General features: G+C 41.5%; 1 protein-coding gene across 4 annotated transcripts in view; it reads right to left on the bottom strand.

The window, feature by feature from the left end:
- Positions 1 to 22,023, bottom strand: part of LOC124778634 (superoxide dismutase [Cu-Zn]-like) — a 337,243-nt gene that overhangs the window by 38,589 nt on the left and 276,631 nt on the right. For 3 of the 4 annotated variants that reach the window (XM_047253691.1, XM_047253847.1, XM_047253764.1), the window contains one exon: positions 2,432 to 2,494. In XM_047253691.1, the coding sequence (XP_047109647.1) occupies positions 2,432 to 2,494 (63 nt within the window). Of the gene's footprint in view, positions 1 to 2,431; positions 2,495 to 14,483; positions 14,558 to 22,023 lie in introns of those variants that run through there. The other variant, XM_047253930.1, reaches the window with a different exon arrangement.

The following is a 22,023-nucleotide window of genomic DNA, read 5'->3' as shown; positions in this document are numbered from 1 at the left end:
AGACAACGGAGAACGTCGAAAGCTCGAGACTAGATACTCGCACAAATCTGAAGTTGAAAGAGCTATACTGTCATTATTAGGATCACCGAACGATGTAGTGCAATGGTCGGGGTACTGGTATCTTTTGCCGTAGACTCGTTGTTCAAATTCAGTTCTAGCTGTTCACATGTAGGGTTTCCAGGGTTTCTCAGTATATAGCTTCAGGTGAATATTAGGATGATTTCTGTGATGAAACCACCTCTGATTCCTTACATTTAGCTACAGTTTAAAGTGGCCCGTAAGGAAGCGGTTATTTTCGGACTAAAGCTGAAGGTTTAACTCCGACTAGTTATTTCGGTTCTCTGTAGGGATACTCAAGTTCCATCTAAGTATGGTTAATGCCACAGTAAGAGAAATAATCCTAAAATATTTTTCTTTCTTTATCATATATATTATTTCATACATACTAAAAGTACAGGGATGAATGAGACATCGTCATAATTGTTTTTTAACCAGCTTCTGTCATTGAATATCGGTTTTGAGGTAAAACTTATTATTTGTGAAAAGTTTTAACATATGACATAACGACCATAGGTAAAAGGGCACCGTGGATGATCAGCTTCATACCTATATTTTACGAAGCTACCTTATTAATCATGAATAATAGACTTCCTTTTCACCGCCACATTAACTTATACTGAAGATAAACACTCCTGTCATGTTGATAAGAAATGTGAATGCTAAACAGGGCTTAGTCAATGGAGCACGCATGGTTGTAACACAGGTTGGTTGGTTGGCTTGGGGGAGGGGCCTCGGTTTGGGGGACGGGACCAAACAGCAAGATCATCGGTTCCATCGGATTAAGTAAGGATGGGGAAGGAGTCGGTCGTGCCCTTTCAAAGGAACCATCGCGCCATATGCCTGAAGCGATTTAGGGAAATTACGGAAAAAAATCAGGATGACCGGACGACGGTTCAAACCGTCGTACTCCAGAATGCGAGACCAATGTGTCAAACACTCACCTCGCTCGATGTTGTAACATTACTCAACGTATTTACAATTAATGGTCAGCCGATTGACACCGGGAACACTATTGTAATACCAAGGGTAAACTTTACCATGTGATCTAAGCACGCTTTTTCAATTCACAAGATGGCATTTGCTGTCACTACCAGCAAATCGCAGGGACAAACGCTTCAGAGAGCAGTATTGTATTTACCAAATCCCATCTTTACTCACGGACAATTTTGCGTAGCCTTTTGAAAGTTTTCCTTAACGAAAATGAAAAACAAGAAGTTTACGAAGATTACATTCGTACGCCAAACATCGTTTACATCGAAGTATTGTAATGCTCTATAAAGAAATTTGTTCAAAATTATGTGCATGGAAATATATATATAAGGATGCATTATAAATTCATGAATCTTATTTCACGTCATGTTTTTAAAGATGTTTTGTCTTCAATCCCACGATTACCCTTATCCCAACGACTACACTTGTTCCAAATACTGTTTTTATATAAAACTATAAAAGTGGTAAAGTTTTGCACAGGTCCCCTGGTTATTTGATTGAGGACATGAGTTCTAACTGGTTGATCCGTACTGATTGCGTTTTGCAGTTCCCTCCCCCCCCCCCCCCCCCCCCCCCGGCTCCAAATTCTTTCCAAGTGAATGTCATAATGATCCTTAGCCACGGAACATTACAGTTACCACCCTCATTCATTCGCCATTATTAGTGATTTCATATTAACGTTTTATGGATACATATTATGTTTGTTATTATAACTGTCTGTTTAAAACCGATAGAGGTAGCGCAACTGTTAGCTCGCATTCGGGAGGGTGGGTCTTCAAATACCCGTCCGGCCATCCAGATTTGGGTTTTCTTCAGCTTCCCTAAGTCGCTTAAGGCGAATACCGAAGTGGTTCCTTTGAAAAGGACTAGGTCCGTTTTCTCTCCCAGAACGAGCTTTTGCTTCGTCGCTAGTGACCTCATAGTCGACGGGACGTTAAAACCAGTCTTCTTTGCTTTTTTTTTGTCTATTTAATGGAATAATATTTTCTATAATCGTAGCTCTTGTCTTCGAGATCTCGTTGAAAACAAGATATCAATTATTTAATTTGTCTGTGGCAACTTAGTAATAAAGTCAGTACCAGCCATGACTATTCTGGAGCAACTCATACGGAGAAGGTGCCAGCAGGGATCAACGCCCACGCAGCCTCCGTAAAGGGCAGGTTCGCATGGATCAACGGACACAGCGTCCGCTTTAAACGTGCCGTCTTGATTATGGGAGCGACAGACATCTGTCCGGATAGCGCCCGTGTTGCAGTGCTGTTCTGGGCAGTGGCGCATGTAGATGTGTGTGTTTTGAATAATGGACGCGCGCTGTCGGCGGAGATTTGCATAATGAATTATTGATAGGAGCTGCTGGGCCGGGCTGAGGAGCCGGACTCACCTCTGCCAACGCGACCGCCGCTACCGCGGCCACCACCAGAAGGCGCAGCACCATCGTCGTCATCTGAAACACACCAGCACACCACTTAGTGCACCATCACACCACTTAGCACACCTAGACTTGTCATCATCAGCCACACTCAGTACCAGAATCGAACATCTCCTTACAGCAATCTAACCACTTTGACGGAAGCAGTAAGTCAAACATGCAGTTATCCATGTGGGCAGCTGAACGACTATGAGCAAAACGGATAAAAACTTAGTCACCCACAGGAAACATCGCGCTCATTCCTTGTAACGTTGCCTCTAGCCTTGATAAATATCTCAGTACGGTGAAGAAGAGTGTTCACAAGAAACTGGTTGAGACACACCTGCTTTCGCTGACCTTAACACATGATGTCAGATTTGAAACTGCCTGTCATTGGCAAGGCGTGATACTCTTATCCGATCCCTGTTGGTTTACAGTTTTCTAGGAATATTGTTCTTTCGCCGTGTTACGTATCTGCGAACTGTACAGCATTCCTAGCAGTCGCGATGGGCACTCCATGTTGAAGCAACAACGTATCATTCGCGACGCGTTCATTGGCAAGTCGAAATAAGATAACCCCATTCTGCCATTCTGTCACGTTCCCGTGTCAAGCTATCTTAATATGCTGATTCCATTCAACCGATTGGCACACTGTCATGACGTATGATAGCAGTGGAGGGTGACATGATCGCCCTACACAGGTTCTACACCATAAGCGACCGCAAGTGATACGGGAGAGGGGAGGTTGTGGGAAGGAGGCAACTAGAGAGAGAATTTCCCCCATGTTGGATTCTCGGATACAGAGTTCTTATTCATTACAGAATTCTCAGTCCGCCCCCGTTAGGTGAGTGGTCAGCGCGGCGGAATGCCCCGCCAAGGGGCCCGGGTTCGATTCCCGGCTGGGGCAGGAGATTTTCTCCGCTCAGGGACTGGGTGCTGTGTTGTCCTCATCATCATTTCATCCCCATCTCCGGCGTGCAAGTCGCCCATCGTGGCGTCGAATGCAATAAGTACTTGCGCTCGGCAGCCGAACTTCCCCGAATGGGAGACTCCCGGCCCACAATACCATACGCTCGTTTCCATTTCCACAGAATCCTCATACACTTCTAGAGTTGTCGTGATTCCACAAAACCTCTCGTTTAGTCAGTTGCAGCATTACCTGGCTGATTTCAGTACTATGGGAGAAGCAATTGCTGTATAAATGAAAATTTTGGTCTTATCCTAACTGAATAAATTTCTGCCGACACTCAAAACAACCAGTACCCTGAGTCCTGTTGAGGAGCGCTGAACTCAGTGCAGTCATTCTTGCCAACTGTTTCTCAGGCTGTTGGCAGATGATGACCGGTATGCACGTAGATTACGTCACTGGAAACTCGTTAATAAATTCAGTATCACTAGCGGATATTCATTTCTTGGTGAAAGGACTGCCAGCCAAGCCTCAATACAATGCAAAGAACTTAAATAGACAAATGATATGGTATTGTTTTGCCGTACGATCGGCGTTCAATCTTTGGAATCAGCCATAACCGTTAATTAATGTAAGATGGGGTGATACACGTAGCGTTTGGGAAGGCAGATGCCAGACAGATTTTTTGGGAAAGCCTACGGAACTATTATACATTCACAAAGGAGTCTCTCCACAGCACCCTCGTTCGACATGCAAGCATCTCTTAACACCCGAACGTTGTAGAACTTGTTTGATACAGCAAATGTAGTAAAACGGTTTATATTCAAGCTAAACGATTCTTATTACGTTTTACAGTGCCTGGAAAGACTATTTGTTCATAAAATAATTAACTTATATTTCTCTGCAATGTAAAAAACAGATGTAGCAAAAGTCTCTCTTCCGTTGGAATGATTTTTTTGTTACAAGAACTTTCAGTGTTGAGTTGTAAGATACGTCGGGAGTGACTGCCTCGAATCATTACGTCACCATGGATCGTAGTATAAATAGAGAATTTTTTCTATATATATGCAATATTATTTTTCTGATATTGTAGGTACAACACTTAGCTACTAGGTAGGTAAGTATTTTAAGATTTAAGTTATGTTTGTAGCCGTAAAAATGAACCTATACACAGCTCAAATTTCAGGTTCATAACTTTACTGTTAGTACCTGAGTTTAGAGACATACTGGCTATAACACCCTCCTGCTAAGATGTCGCGAATACATCCACCCAGAAACTTTATATGCAACTTACAATAAAGAGTCCATTACCACCATCATCCACACAAACATACTTCTCTAACGCTCTTCCCTCTGAGCAGGTTACAGTCGACCGCCTTCGCCGAATGCTCAGAGCTTTACTTCGCCACTGATGAAACTGGTGTTGCATTTCAGCAGACCTCGCTTTTATATACTTAAGAGGAGCCGGTGTTTCTACATCACAGTCATACTTCAAAATAATAACTCGCAGCTTTCTCCACTAATTTCATAAACCAAGCATCAGTACGATTTCCGGTGTATCGTTGCTCAAGAGCTGTTAATACTGCTACTAATGTTTCTTCATTACGACGAATTTTGCACGCACACTACTGTTAATTTTTTCGCACATTCTCGGAGAAAATAACTTTTCTGTAAGATTTGTTCATACTGTGGATAACCTAAGAGTTTTACGAACTAAAGCGTAGGGGGAAGTCCACTTCTGTTAACTTTAAAACCAACATAAAGGAATCCAAGATTCCAAAGTATGTTGTATGTCCTACATTACAAGCGCGGCACTATCTTAGCCTTATCTGGCATATGCTATAGGTAGCTGCTCATTTCTATGGAAATGTGTTCTTAAACGTGACTCGCAACTGCTAGTAATGTAATAAGTCATTAAAAATTAGTTCGTTTTATTTTACGGATCTAATGGATTGAATAATTAAGTAAATATTTGGCTCCATCTATTCCTGGCTCTCTCCTAGAGTGCTTATCGTAGCAGTTATCGTTTGAAACAGCACCAGTAGTCTTTCAACTATACTATGAATTCAGGATCAGTTAATATAAAGATCAATTATTATCATTTTGCTGTGTTCCTGTTATCTTCTGCCAAGCCTTTCTGATCAGGGCATTCTCCTTGCGTACACCGCGATGCCCCATATTTCGTTGGTGTGATATTTCCAAGAAAGATAGCCACTCAGACTGGCAACACGAATGTGCATTTCGTGGAACTGTTTCAGCGTCACGATCGGCCTCATCTTAATATAGCCGTCAGGCGTAATAACATGAGACTTGGGGGTGCGTTGATGACAGAAGGCATGAGTCACATTTCAGTGGTGTCGGTGGAGTCTATCAGTAGGACGGGTTTCACTAGACATGGCCTGCACCTCAACAGGTATGGGAAGGGGAGGTTGGCAAAACTTATAGGTGACAGCATAGGTGGGGGTGGTGGGATCACTCATGGGAAAATTCCGGTAGTTGTGGGTGTTAGAGCTGTACCTTTTTTAGATTGAAGTCAGCTGATAGGTATTCCTGCTTAAGGGAAGTCTCTCTAACAAAGAAACCACTTTCTACAAAGCTTGGGTATCCGATTAATGAGGGAATTAGTATATTTCATCAAAATATACAAGGTATTCGAGATAAAGTTAGTGAACTGCTTATAGATGTTGACTCTGAAATTATTGGTATATCTGAACACTTCTTAAATAAGGAGATAATTCAGAGGCTTCCTTTACCAGGATACAGGTTGGCTGGCAGCTTTTCTAGGAGCTCTTTGCGGTGTGGGGGAGTAGCCATGTATGTGAAAAACGGTATCCCATTTGAGTCAATTGATGTTTCAAAGTACTGCACTGAAAAGGTGTTTGAATGTTGTGCAGGTGTGGTTAAATTTAGTGGAGCTAAACTTCTTACTGTTGTTATTTATAGATCCCCAGACTCCGATTTCACAACATTTTTGCTAAAGCTAGAGGAGGTTCTTGGTTCACTTTATAGGAAATACAAAAAGTTAGTTATATGTGGTGACTTCAATATTAATTGTATAAGTGATTGTGCAAGGAAAAGGATGCTGGTAGACCTCCTTAATTCATATAATCTTATGCAAACCGTATTCTTTCCAACGAGAGTGCAAGGGAACAGTAGAACAACCATAGACAATATTTTTGTTCATTCGTCATTATTAGAAGGGCATTCTGTTAGCAAAAAGGGAATGGCCTTTCAGATCATGATGCACAAATTTTAAGTCTAAAAGATTTTTGTGCTTCAACACATGTTAAATATAGTTACCAACTTTTTAGGAAAGCTGGTCCAGTTGCTGTACAGACTTTTGTAAACCTTATCAAGGAACAAGATTGGCAAGATGTTTATAGTGCTGATACAGTAGACGATAAATATAATGCTTTCCTCAAGACTTTTCTCGTGCTCTTTGAAAGTTGCTTTCCGTTAGAACGTTTAAAACAGGGTACTAGCACAAACAGGCAGCCTGGGTGGCTGACTAAAGGGATAAGAATATCTTGTAGAACAAAGTGGCAATTATATCAAAACGTTAGAAACAGTCAAAATCTAAATGCAGCAGCCCATTACAAACAGTATTGTAAGGTGCTTAAAAAAGTTATTAGGAAGGCAAAAAGTATGTGGTATGCAGATAGAATAGCTAAGTCTCAGGATAAAATTAAAACCATATGGTCAGTCGTAAAGGAAGTGGCTGGTCTGCAGAGACAGGTCGAGGATATAGAATCAGTGCGTAGTGGGGATGTCCGTGTTGCTGATAAGTCGCATATATGTACAGTACTTAATAATCACTTTCTGAATATAGCAGGTGAACTAAATAGAAACCTAGTCCCAACAGGGAATCATATAGCGCTCTTAGAAAAAAGTGTTCCGAGACTGTTACCTGAAATGCTCCTCCATGATACTGACAAGAGGGAGATTGAGTTAATAATTAAATCACTAAAGACCAAGAACTCTCATGGATATGACGGGGTATCTAGCAGAATACTGAAGTATTGTTCCACGTATATTAGCTCAGTACTTAGCCATATCTGTAACTTTTCCTTTAGCAGTGGTCGGTTTCCTGACCGATTAAAGTACTCGGTAGTGAAGCCACTTTATAAAAAGGGAGACAGGGATAATGTTGACAATTATAGACCTATTTCTATGCCATCGGTGTTTGCTAAAGTTATCGAGAGGCTTGTATATACAAGGTTACTGCAGCATTTAAATTCACATAATTTGCTGTCAAATGTACAGTTTGGTTTTAGAAATGGCTTAACAACTGAAAATGCTATATTCTCTTTTCTCTGTGAGGTTTTGGACGGATTAAATAAAAGGTTGAGAACGTTAGGTGTTTTCTTTGATTTAACGAAGGCTTTTGACTGTGTTGACCACAAAATATTACTGCAGAAGTTGGAACATTATGGAGTAAGGGGAGTAGCTTACAATTGGTTCGCCTCCTACTTTAAGAACAGAAAGCAGAAGGTAATCCTCCGCAATATTGAGAGTGGTAATGATGTTCAGTCCCAATGGGGCACTGTTAAATGGGGCATTCCCCAAGGGTCGGTGCTGGGGCCACTGCTGTTCCTTATTTATGTAAATGATATGCCTTCTAGTATTACAGGTGATTCAAAAATATTTCTGTTTGCTGATGACACCACCTTGGTAGTGAAGGATCTTGTGTGTAATATTGAAACATTATCAAATAATGCAGTTCATGAAGTAAGTTCGTGGCTTGTGGAAAATAATTTGATGCTAAATCACAGTAAGACTCAGTTTTTACAGTTTCTAACCCACAATTCAACAAGAACTGACATTTTAATCAGACAGAATGGGCATGTTATAAGCGAGACGGAACAGTTCAAGTTCCTAGGCGTACGGATAGATAGTAAGCTGTTGTGGAAAGCCCATGTTCAGGATCTTGTTCAGAAACTAAATGCCGCTTTATTTACCATTAGAACAGTATCTGAAATAAGTGACATTTCAACACGAAAAGTAGTATACTTCGCATATTTTCATACGCTTATGTCATATGGTATTATTTTTTGGGGTAATTCTTCTGATTCAAAAAGGGTATTTTTGGCTCAAAAACGGGCTGTTCGAGCTATGTATGGTGTAAGTTCGAAAACCTCTTGTCGACCCCTATTCAATAGTCTGGGAATTTTGACATTGCCCTCACAGTATGTATTTTCTTTAATGTCGTTTGTTGTTAGCAATATTAGCTTATTCCCAAGAGTTAGCAGCTTTCACTCAGTTAATACTAGGCAGAAATCAAATCTGCATGTGGAATGCACTTCCTTGACTCTTGTGCAGAAAGGAGTGCAGTATTCTGCTGCATCCATTTTCAATAAGCTACCACAAGAACTCAAAAATCTTAGCAGTAGCCCAAACACTTTTAAGTCTAAACTGAAGAGTTTCCTCATGGCTCACTCCTTCTATTCTGTCGAGGAGCTCCTGGAAGAGATAAAAAATTAAGCAAATTCCAGTGTTACATTCTTGATTTTCTTTATTTAAACTAACGACTTGTTTCATTTTATGTGTTTCTACAATCGTGTTATAATTTCATGTATTGACTCGTTCCATGACCATGGAGACTTCTCCTAAATGTGGTCCCACGGAACAATAAATAAATAAAATAAATAAAATAAAAAAAAAAAAAAAAATAAACGTCATGATCTGCCGCGTTTACGTATGCCAAGTGGTTTCCATTCAAAATTTTTCCCTGCCCACTGATCTAGCATTCTCAACTACATTGATCACTTTCTTCCAATTCTATCACTGATTCGCTTGTTCAAATGGTTCAAATGGCTCTGAGTACTATGGGACTTAACAGCTGTGGTCATCAGTCCCCTAGAACTTAGAACTGCTTAAACCTAACTAACCTAAGGAGATCACACACATCCATGCCCGAGGCAGGATTCGAACCTGCGACCGTAGCAGTCGCGCGGTTCCGGACTGCGCGCCTAGAACCGCGAGACCACCGCGGCCGGCTATTCGCTTGTCCTCATTCTAGCTCTTACTTTAATTTTTTCTCAATTATTGATATTCTGGCGCTCCTTCTGCTTTTACAGTGAAATTTCCCACTGTAACTACGGCAGATCAGAGCAACAACGCGCCCGGGACTTTTAAAGTAGCCTGTCTAGAAACAAAATAATTTAAGTTGCAGCTAAGTAAGATTTGTTTGTCCCGTTACGTTCAACATACATTTCTTCTTTGTCTCAAAGGGTTGGCTGTGAACTATTAAAATATGAAAATGAAATAACTGTGACACCGCTGTAGTTTAAGCATTCAACTTTCTAAATTCCTTTCGGAGCCAGAAGGAGGCAGAACAACGACGCTACAGAACGAAATGCTAACTGAGCTAAGCGCTGATGGCGTGTACGTCCATTCATCTTGAGCCAGAAATGTTTCGACGGCGTGCTCATTAGCACTCTGTCACGTACTCACACCTAATGTTTTCAGTTCACTCATTAGAAGCAAGGAGAAAGATTTTCACACTTACGGCTTGCAGCTTGTGACAAAGCCCCTGAGACATGCTATCGTGACGCTTTAGTGAACAGTCTTTCACATCGCATAGTATGCAACTAGAACCTCCAAGTACAAGATTGCTCATCGTTTCCGGAATCCTCATTAGAGTAACACACGGCGTTTCAGTGTTGCGCCTAACAAATACAGCATCTCTGTTTCAAAGCGTCCAGTTGGAGCAATAGCAAAATCTGCAAGTTTTCTTCATGATTGTGACTGTACACCCCAATTTAGCCTACTCTTTGGAACACATTGATCTTACTTGGTGCTGAAGTCCGATAGGCACATTGTCCTTGTAATACAGAATGTAGTTGGTATAAGCGCGTAAAACATGTTTAGATGTCTCAAATCTATCCACCCATTTGGCTGTTGATGATGTCAGTTTGGAGTGTTGTAGTGGCGTTAGTATAATGGCTAACAACGACCAACTCGGGCTCTCTCACTTACAAGGGGAGGCCGCCAATTGTGAAAATCAGATTCGATTCATACTGCGCATAATAAAAGCTCATGGCCAGAGGTGTAATGTGGCAAAGCACCAAGATGCACTTCCCAGTCATTGTCGAGAAAATCGACAGTTAAAAGAAACCGTTGCCGTGAAATACTCTCTACGATTAATAATTTTCTACAGCGTCGTGGCGCAGCGGTAAGCGCTCGGGTTCGTAATCCGAAGGTCGCCGGATCGACTCTCGCGCCATGCAACTTTTTTTTTATTATTTGTTTTTGTAATTCAAATGTACACACACACACACACACATATATATATATATATATATATATATATATATATATATATATATATATGTGTGTGTGTGTGTGTGTGCGTACATTGGAATTACAAAAACAAATAGTAAAATATATATATTTCCCGGCAATCAGTTGCAACAATTATGCATATAATAAGTTGTTGAAAGTCGTTTGTCGTGGAAAAATAATACTTGAAATAAAACACAATATCACAAATAATATTCAAGTGGATACAATTTATTGGAAAGTTCGGTATACACTCGCACATAACTAACAATTAGTGACCAGAAGTAGCTGGAGTATCGCACGAACCTGAGTGATAGTTATCATAGAAAAATGGAAAGCAGAAAACAGCACGACATCGAGCACATCTGATAAACGACGCGTTTTTACAAGAACAATTGTTTTTTAAATTATCTGTTGGTAAACACACCTGATTGACATTCTGAACAATTGTTCTATCGTTCGTCAGGTTTGAAGTATGCCACGCGTATCGTATCATATCGGCAAAAATCGGAGAAGACAATTGGTGGTGGGCGATGGATTGGATTTTTATACAATCGACTCTGGAGTTCATGTCACGGTTTCGCTCGATTAAAAAAGCACAATTTTGAAGGCGCTTGATCAAATTTTTTACCTGCCGGTAAAAATACACGTCACATGGTTGGACGAGAGGAGTGCACTTTGGAGGAATGACCTTTATAGTGCACGTTGGTAACTTCTTATCGTCCTGGAACATCTCATCGTATAACGCCGGGTTCGTTTGCCCACCCCAAGAGTCGATCAGAAGGAGAAATTCTTTCTTTTGTACGTAAGGTTGCAAAGCATTAAGCAAGAAGTCCATGAACAAACCTGTTGTTAGTTTACCGGATTTGGAGGATGTAATAACAACGTTGGTATACTTCTTGGCGTACTCGTCGACTGTCCAAACGTACCTGTGGACTCTTGGAAGCATACGAAAACAAGAGGTAAGACTCGTCCAGACATCGTGATTGAATATTGTGCCGTATACGAATGCGTCACCTTGTTCATGTCGTGTCGGGTTACCAGGACAGCCTTTGACCCTTTTTCGGCGAGAGTTCTGTTGAACGTGGACTGGCACTGGCACCCTGACAAACAAAATATAAAAATGTCGTTTATATAAGAAATATACGAAATCTGTGTCGTCTACCATGTAATAGATTAACATATCATCATGTCATATGACATCTGTGAACAGCTCTTTACGTACCTGTTTGATCAGAATTTATTATGAAATCTTTGTCGAAGTATGTTATCAACGTTCGCGTCTGGATCCGAAATGTGTCCGCTGCGGCCAAAATTTCGCATTGGGTAGCCGTCTCTTTCCGGGCAACAAATTTTGTGATTTTCCGTTGCCGAATCCCATGCTTCTTTTTAAATTCGGTGACCCATGTTTTTGAAGCTTTGAAGTTGAAAGTCGGGAACTGACTTGTAGCGCCCAAGGCCCACTGCTGCAGGTTTCTGGTAGTAACTTGCTGGAAGTTTTGTCGAGCTTCTACGAAGCGATCGTGCACTCATGATTCGGTGGTGCAATATTTATCAAATTTGCTACCGCCACGTTTAATTTGCTCTTCCCGCCTGGATAAATAGCCCATGTTTGTCAAACGAGAGCACCCCTTTTTTTTGTAGAGTTTTGAGACTCCAGCCTGGATGTTCTTTGGCCAGATTGACAGCTCTAATTTTGTAATCCAGAGAAATATAGTCGTACCCTTTTCTTTTTCTTTTCGTCCGGCTCTTATTCGTCTGATGATTCGTTGGCAATGGGACTCGTTTCAACGTCTTCCTAGGCATTATTATCGTCGATTTCGTTAATGTCTCTGTTCCTCATCATGAACGAGGGTTTTTTCGGCGAGCATTTGCAGCGTATTCTGGAACATTTCTTCCCCAATTACCATGGGTTCTTCGTTGATTGATGATGACGGTTCTGCTGCGATGCGATTACTGTTACGAAGGAGGCTTTCAAAATACACCAACGCACCTTTCAATTGTTGTTTCGCCACTTCACTGTGTATAGAATCTTCTTCGATCACATCACTTTCATGCGAACGGCCCGAATCGCTCTCCAATTGTACCGCCTCCATTTTTCCGTTTGTTTAACAGGGTGTACAAAAGCTCTCACGTACGCACTGGTTTTCGACGATGTTATAAGTTGCGCTAGGGACCGCATCTACCTTCTTTCGAAGTTAGCAGGCAACTACGCTGTTATGCGGTGGCTCGTTTCAGCCCATTCAATATCTGTCCTTCAAGTGTAACGAGCGAGTAACGGAGTTTATATTTCATACCTGCCACAGCAAATTTGTGTTCGTGGGGTCTCTATTCAAATTCGAACGTTTGACTTACACTATACGTATTCGTTTCGGAATATCGTTTCTACGTCTTCCTTTAACTATACGTGGTAAACATTATGAAGACAATTGGCTGGCTCTGAGCACTATGCGACTTAACTTCTGAGGTCATCAGTCGCCTAGAACTTAGAACTAATTAAACCTAACTAACCTAAGGACATCACACACATCCATGCCCGAGGCAGGATTCGAACCTGCGACCGTAGCAGTTACGCGATTCCAGACTGAAGCTCCTAGAACCGCACGGCCACAACGGCCGGCGAAGACAATAACATTTGTGAAATACAACTTTGTTTGCGGAAAACATATATATATATAAATTACAAAAAAAAATTGCTTGGCGCGAGATTCGATCCGGTGACCTTCGAATTACGAACCCGAGCGCTTACCGCTGGGCCACGACGCTGTAGAAAATTATTAACCGTAGAAAGTATTTCACCGCAACAGTTTCTTTTAACTGTCGATTTTCTCGACATCGGCTAAGAAGTGCATCTTGGTGCTTTGCCACATTACACCTGTGGCCATGAGCTTTTATTATGCGCAGTATGAATCGAATCTGAACTTCACAATTGGCGGTCTCCCCTTGTTAGCAGCATCTGATGAACACGCAGGTTTAATTCCAGTGAATTATTTCAATCAGCGTTGTCGGACACGCCCAGTATCCTACTCGAACAGTCTAATATGGCAGCTACGTAGACATTTGAGGGCTTGAAGTGCTTAATTCTTACCGTAAGTTTCAGGTTCGAAAAGTAGGTGACGAAACACAGCTCGCTTGAGAAAACGCCAATTGCTATGAAGACTTAACTGAAATATTCGTTTATAAACAAAGCATTTTTCTTTTGGAATGCTCTTATTAATTATCACAAACGCGAAAGGCATATTCATTGGGTTGGCTTAACTTTACACGCCGTGATGTATTTCTGTCTATGTAGTCACAGGTGAAAAGTCATATTTCTACAGTACTTCACTTGCTAAATTTTTAGGTGTATTCACATCGAAATTATTCGTTCTCTAACTTTTCCTATGACTGATCTTTGTGCACTGCGCTATTTGACCACTTGACTAGTGATGCAGAAACTAATCAACACAAGAACTACTGCAGATTTGATTACAGAAATGTTTGTTTGCCTAGTGTAAGTTGATTTACAGCACATGGAGAGAAAACACAGAATTGGTTTTAACATATAAATTTAACCCTCACCTGCAGTAGACGCCTACCACACTGCAACTTAGAAAAGACGTTTTGCCGACACTTCTGCAACGAAAGAGATCGCTCCAGCAAACCTGTTAAAGCCGAGTTAGACTCTAGCCGCAATCAGAGCAGACAAATAAGTCGTCCCCGTAGCATCCACAAGCGGCTGATCAGCTACCAAGATCAGTTGTACGTGCTGGGTGGATGTCAGCAGCGTTATGAGAGTCTTCGCCGCTAGAGGCTACATCCAGACATATACGTGAGCAAACATTGGAATAAACTTACCGTCTACACAAACAGCAACGCCAGCGACTGGTACTGCGATAGCCTCTAGCCGGGGCACCTTATTAATACCTCCAGAATCCCTGGACGACCCGTACCGTGTGCAGAACAAGGCCATTCAGCCTCTATACCGGGAGAAGGAGGGGCTATTACAACTCAAGGTCAATTGCTTCGTTCTGGCTACTGTTACGTAACTTAATAGGATCCCGGAAATGTCACCTTCCAGTGTGTCTGTAGCAACGCCACAATTATCAAGCGTTCACGGAAAAAGCATCTTCATTTCTTTTGTTCCTTATATTTCCTTACAGGATTCACCTATCTCTCTCTCTCTCTCTTTCTCACTCTCCCTCTCTTCCTCTCCCGCCGCCTCCCACCCCCCCCCCCCCGGCCCCAATACAAAAGCGCACACATACGACCTCAGGAGATGGCATAAGGTGTGTCAACGGAAGCACTTCTTCCCTTCTACCCTTGGGTCGTTGATTCCCACACATTTCGGCGACGAAACCGGCAGTTCGCAGTATACGATGGAAGATAGTTAAGGGATTTCAAAAAAGTGACACTTTAATTATGTGCGCAGAGTAATTTATGCCGCGTGTTCTCATTCAGTGATGAGTATGAAATCTTTTGCGGGGAACTCATCTTACAGAGGTAGCATTTTCAGAATGCAGAAGGCTGTTATAAGTAATTCGACCAGGTGTTAGTTCTAGAACATCCTTGAGAGATTTCATCAAAAATATGGGTATTTTAACGAATGCTTCACAATATAATAATGAAGTCAGTTTCATTTTTGATTACCAACATCCCTCTTTCTTCAAAATTTTGCGAAGCATAAATATAACGCTAGGATTAAAAACAACCTATGTTAATATATCAAGGGGTTAAAAAATAAGTACAGAAGGAAGTTAGATATGTTCCTTATATTTCCTTACAGGACAATCATTCACCTATCTCTCTCTCTCTCTTTCTCACTCTCCCTCTCTTCCTCTCCCGCCGCTTTCCCCCCCCCCCCCCCCCCCCCTCCGGCCACAAAACAAAAGCGCACACACACGACCTCAGGAGATCCGTTCAAAATCTGCCAGAAATGTGGTGTTCGGTAGCGAATTTAAGAACTTTTCGTTGGGCTACTTCTTCTTCTCCACTGAAGTGCATCTTCACAGAGATCCTTAAAATTAATGCTTTAACATTATCACTATAGTAGAATACTATGTCATACTGTTAAGTCAAGTTATTGTATTTCATTTCAATAAAAAGAACGTCTTTGACGTTTTTCCACATCTCGGAGACGCCACTCGGAGGGGTGAGATCGACTAACGCAATGTAAAAGTGTTGTTCAGGGAAAAAATACTAAGCAAAGGATTCATTAAAAGTAGTAGAGAAGCTTTTTATTTGGGCAGCAAAATAATTGGTGATGGTCAAAATAGAGAGGCTATAAAATGCAGATTGGCAAAAAAAACAAAAAATGTTGAATAAGAGAAATTTGTAAACATCCAACATAAATTTAAAAGTTAAGGTATTTTTTCGGAAGGCATTTGTGTGGAGTGTAACCTTGCCTGGAAGTGAACCGTGGACTATAAACAGTTCAGGCAAAAAGAGAGTTGAAGTTGTTGAAATGTGGTACTAAAAAAGAATTCTGTATATGGCTGGATCGAATAACTAATTAGGTACTGAATCGGATTGAGGAAAACGAAATTTATGGCAGTATTTGACTAAAATGAGAAATCGGTAGACAGGACACATACTATGAGATCAAGGAATTACCAGTTTGGGAATGGAAAGTAGTGTGGGGAATAAAAAATTGTCAAGAGAGGCTAAGGATTGAATACGGTAAGCAGGTAAGGCAAGACTATCTAATCAAAACAACTGGGGTGGGGGCGGGAGGGCACTTATATATTATGGAGGCTGACTTATTACTTCTTACTTTGAAATCAGGTGATATGCAGTCCATGGAGGGTTCACTGTGCCCCGTCTCGTTTTCGATTAGCCATTTCGTTGTTCAGTAAGGTATTTCATTACGAAGAGTATGATTGAATACGTACTCAAGTGTTCTTCTAAAGATTCCAACTTTTTGAAAATGCCTCATACATTACCCTGCATTAGAAGCTAAAATTATTCAGCTGAATCATGGAGTGAACATTCCAGACAGCAGTAGAGATGGTAAAGAACAGAGGTACAAAAGTATACCTAATAAAAAATAAAGCATCTCACCATGTTAAGGAACGACATGAATAAATATTCCAACGCAAGGCGGAAGCAGAAAGTAATATATATTCTTAAGTACTGACATGTTCTCAAAATTACAGAGCAGCAGTAGTATAAGGAAAGAAACTAGCCAAAGAGAAATTGCAGCCTTCCTACTTGTGAACGCGCGTACAAATTGAAAGCTGCATCTGGCCGTCATTCTTTTGCATTCAGCGTCTCAGTCCCTAAGGAACGTGAGATGAGGGTAATTTTTAGGCCTACTCAGTCAGTGGGCGGTGAGACTTTTCAAACAGTCGAGCCGCAGGCAAATCAACTTAAGTGGAGACTAGAAGGACGGACAATGTCTTGTTAATGAACACAGAATTTGTCGAGGAAATTTCTCTCCTGTGATAAGATTCTCTTATGCGTTTAAGTTGCTTATGAGTCTGAACTATTAATGCGTCCACAGATTCAAGAAGAGTCCAGCGTGACGTCTGCTTGAACCGAACTACAGCCTTAGTGAAAAATTGCTAGATGCTTGATTTTCAGAACGCCATCTTTTGTGCTTTTGAACGCTTCTAGTACTGTTCGATATAATTTGTGTGACAGGAATGTACGTCATAGGAAAAAAAAGTGAAAACAATTACAAGGATGACTATCGTCGTAATATAAATATGAATTAATACTTTATTTTTGATTAATATTTTTATTGCTTGAGAGATATAAGTACTGTTAAGACCTCCTGTTTCACTGAAAAAGGGAAGCCCTCTCAGACGCGGGAAATTTTTCGGCCAGTGGAGTGGCTTTTACATGAAAGTGGACAGCGTTTCTTAGTCCCGCAACATACGACACTAGACAGTCTCGCAGCCTGTCTTCTGGCGTAGGTATACCTTTGATATCGATACTGGAAAGACAACCATTGTGAATATAAATGAAAGATTGCATACAGTTATGGTTCAATTATACTGCACTCTAAGCACAAAATATGCACTTTGTTATCTGTGCGAGGTTTCTTCTGCGTAGCTGACACTAGGGCTAGTTGGCCTGACGAAGGAGCAATATCTGTGTGCCTAAACTTTTTATTTCCGGCGTACAGCTTCCATATCCAAGGGGAAAAAATAGACGGACTCTAGTTCTCTGACCTGGTGGTATCGTATGTGTTTGATACCTAAATTTAGAATGACACCTGCTCTATTTTACTAACCACATCCCGATATGTGTTAGTTTGCGCAGGCAAAAACACTGACGAAGCCATTAGCCGGTGCGTGCTTACAGCAGCAGTCAGCACATGGCTCTCTTCTTTTTAACTTGATACAGAGTGAAGAGAATACGGCAGTTTTTGCGACACTCCGCAGACTGTCACTACGAAAAGCCACGGATCTGACTGCCAGTGCAGTCACCGAACAGGGAGCGAAAACACGAGCCAGAGTTGATTCAGGTGCTTTACAAAGCCACGAGAGCGTGCAACCATAATGGCTTGTTTGTGGACTCGTGACGCGTGCAACGGAAATGATTTCCACCGCGCGACGCACTTGCTAGCTATACAGAACCGCCGTTTCAACACGTTGTTATTGGAACTCTACATGCCGTAAGTTTCCTACAACTGATGTAATACAATGTTTTAAAACTGACAAGAATCAGAGGTACGCGTAGTAATAACTACAATGTTTGTAATCATAATTAATATTGCTGTTAAGGAAATTTTATCGTAGTTGGATTCGACAGTGGAAACAAAACTTTAGAGCGGTGGTCTCAAAATACAAATAACAAACGATCGCAGTTTGCAAGGTCTTACAGGCACAAGTAAGGGAGCCTGTGGTGTATTTTGCTTAAGTGTAGAATGATGTTGTTGTGGTCTCCAGTCCAGAGACTAGTTTGATGCAGCTCTCCATGCTACTCTATTCTGTGCAATCTTCTTCATCTCTCAGTACCTACTGCAACCTACATCCTTCTGAATCTGCTTGGTGTATTGGCTCTGAGCACTATGGGACTTAACATCTATGGTCATCAGTCCCCTAGAACTTAGAACTACTTAAACCTAACTAACCTAAGGACAGCACACAACACCCAGCCATCACGAGGCAGAGAAAATCCCTGACCCCGCCGGGAATCGAACCCGGGAGCCCGGGCGTGGGAAGCGAGAACGCTACCGCACGACTACGAGATGCGGGCGCTTAGTGTATTCATCTCTTGGTCTCCCTCTACGATTTTTACCCTCCACGCTGCCCTCCAATACTAAATCGGTGATCCCTTGATGCCTCAGAACATGTCCTACCAACCGATCCCTTTTTCTAGTCAAGTTGTGCCACATATTTCTCTTTTCCCCAATTCTAATCAGTACCTCCTCATTAGTTATGTGATCTACCCATCTAATCTTCAGCATTCTTCTGTAGCACCATACTCCGACAGATTCTATTCTCTTCTCATCCAAACCATTTATCGTCCATGTTTCACTTCCATACATAGCTACACTCCATACAAATACTTTCAGTGACGACTTCCTGACACTTAAATCTATACTCGATGTTAACAAATTTCTCTTCTTCAGAAACGCTTTCCTTGCCATTGTCAGTCTACATTTTACATCCTCTCTTCTTCGACCATCATTAATTATTTTGCTTCCCAAATAGCAAAACTCCTTCACTACTTTAAGTGTCTCATTTCCTAATCTAATTCCCTCAGCATCACCCGACTTAATTCGACTACATTCCATTACCCTCGTTTTGCTTTTGTTGATCTTCATCTTATATCCTCCTTTCAAGACATTGTCCATTCCGTTCAACTGCTCTTCCAGGTCCTTTGCTGTCTCTGACAGAATTACAATGTCATCGGCGAACCTCAAAGTTTATATTTCTTCTCCATGGATTTTAATTCCTACTCCGAATTTTTCTTCTGTTTCCTTTACTGCTTGCTCAATATACAGATTGAACAACGTCGGGGATAGGCTACAATCCAGTCTCACTCCCTTCCCAACCACTGCATCTCTTTCATACCCCTCGACGCTTATAACTGCCATCTGGTCTCTGTACAAATTGTAATTAGCCTTTCGTTCCCTGTATTTTACCCCTGCCACCTTCAGAATTTGAAAGAGAGTATTCCAGTCAAGTCGTAGGGTCAGTATTGCCTCACGAGTTCCAACATTTCTACGGAATCCATACTGATCTTCCCGAGTTCGGCTTCTACCAGTTTTTCCATTCGTCTGTAAAGAATTCGCGTTAATATTTTGCAACCGTGACTTATTAAACTGACAGTTCGGTAATTTTCACATCTGTCAGCTCCTGCTTTCTTTGGGATTGGAATTATTGAATGATAAAACGTCAAAACATCGAATAAGTTCAAAAAATGGTTCAACTGGCTCTGAGCACTATGGGACTTAACATCTGAGGTCATCAGTCCCCTAGACGTAGAACTACTTAGACCAAACTAAGCTAAGGACATCACACACATCCATGCCCGAGGCAGGATTCGAACCTGCGACTGTAGCAGCAGCGCGGTTCCAGACTGACGGGCCTAGAACCGCTCGGCCACAACGCATCGAATAAGTTTCATGAACGTCCTTACAGCAAAGATTGAGCATACTCTTTTCTTCGGTAGCAGTGTTACTAGCTCCTAGCAAATAAAAGTCGACGCATAGTTATCATGTGACCTTTCTCAAGTGTGCAGCTAAAGGAAGGTTTGGTAAAATTTGTAGCCAGTTTAGAGCTCATTAGAGCCGGAACAAAAGCTCACTTGCCCAGGAGTGTGGAGGGGGGAAACCATAAAGTCACAGGTAACATACGTCTGAACTGCCGAAGAAGGATTTTGAGGCAGCGCCTGCAGAATATAGTTTCACTGTGCCACAACCGAGCCAGACGTTCATTTCGACCTGTACAGGGTTCAGATCCCCGACCGGCTACCCACACTTACGTTTTTTGTAACTTCGTTACATCAAATGCAAAAGCCAGGATGGTTTCCTTGAAAAGGATCCTTCCCATTTCATTCCCCATCGAGCGTGGGATAAAACACTAATGAGAGTTCCTTCCAATGTGCCACATCTTTCGCTCCAGCTGCCGACATCTGTTGTTCGAATAATGAAGATTAGAAATACGCGTCGAGATTAAGTTGATACCATTTCCGACCTATATGCACTTCAGAACTGCTGGGACGATTGCGGTCAGTTCCCTTCCTACCTACCACTTTCGCCACTCAAAGTACGAAGCGAAAATCTCGGACTAGCAGTGAAAGTGTGTTTGTTATGTCAAAACACACATGTTCAACATAGTCTCCTATTAGATCAATACACTTTTCCAACTTTTTACCGGTGTGGTTGATTCCATACCTGAACTACGACTCTGGAACGTTTACAATTGTCTAACCTCTTCATTATGCTAAAATTATCTTTAACCCACAAATTTCCTTAGATGTAGGTCTGAGTGGGAGTTTGAGAATGTCAAATCTGGTGAAAGAAGTTTGTTTCCCATTTACAGAGCACTTTTACATTGCATTGTGATGGTGAAGAATGAAATTTTGCTTCTGTATTTCAGGCATTTCCTGATGTCTTTTTGATTGTTGATTTAGATGACTTCACCAGTTGCTTTTTCTCTTTGAAAGACAGTAAGAAGAACCCCTTTCGCGTCACAGAAAACATTGGATATAATTTTCCGATAGACGAATTCAACTTTGCCTTTATAGGTATTCAGCCTCTGGCTTCCATGTAGTACTTGCTTTTGTTCTGGTTTCAACAAATAAGGCACTCTCATTGCGCAAAACTATATCACAGTCAATTCTTTTTCTGACGTTCCTGTGGCATCCACTGTCTGATACACTTTTAATCCCGTTCATCCCAAAGCGTATTGAAGACTTCAGCCATGTTCTCATTTATGTCTGCAGTTGTAGGACGCCTTCCTAAAGAACCATCTTAAACAGCCGTAAAACTACGATTAAATTCAATTGCCCATTTCTTACGAGTTAAAATGATTGAAATGAATCATAAACGAGTTACAAGGAATGAGTTTCTCCGTTGTCAATAAAGCGTCCAGGTTTTTGTCGGCACGGTAATCCTACATACAAAACTATGCTACAAATCAAAAAATGGTTCAAATGGCTCTGAGCACTATGGAACTTCTGAAGTCATCAGTTTCCTAGAACTTAGAACTACTTAAACCTAACTAACCTAAAGACATCACACACATCCATGCCCGAGGTAGGATTCGAATCTTCGACCGTGGCGGTCACGCGGTTCCAGACTGTGGCGGCCAGAACCGCTCGGCCACTCTGGCCGGCGCTACAAATCAAATTAACACTTTATTTATGATGTTCAGAATAATGCATCAGCGTAACAAAATCAGTACTTCATTGATATTAACGCTATCTCTGAGACAGAGTG

Source organism: Schistocerca piceifrons, chromosome 1 (assembly GCF_021461385.2).
Source record: "Schistocerca piceifrons isolate TAMUIC-IGC-003096 chromosome 1, iqSchPice1.1, whole genome shotgun sequence".
NCBI classification, from domain to species: domain Eukaryota; kingdom Metazoa; phylum Arthropoda; class Insecta; order Orthoptera; family Acrididae; genus Schistocerca; species Schistocerca piceifrons.
The sequence above is the reverse complement of the archived record's forward strand: the minus strand, read 5'-3'. Positions and strand labels throughout refer to the sequence as shown.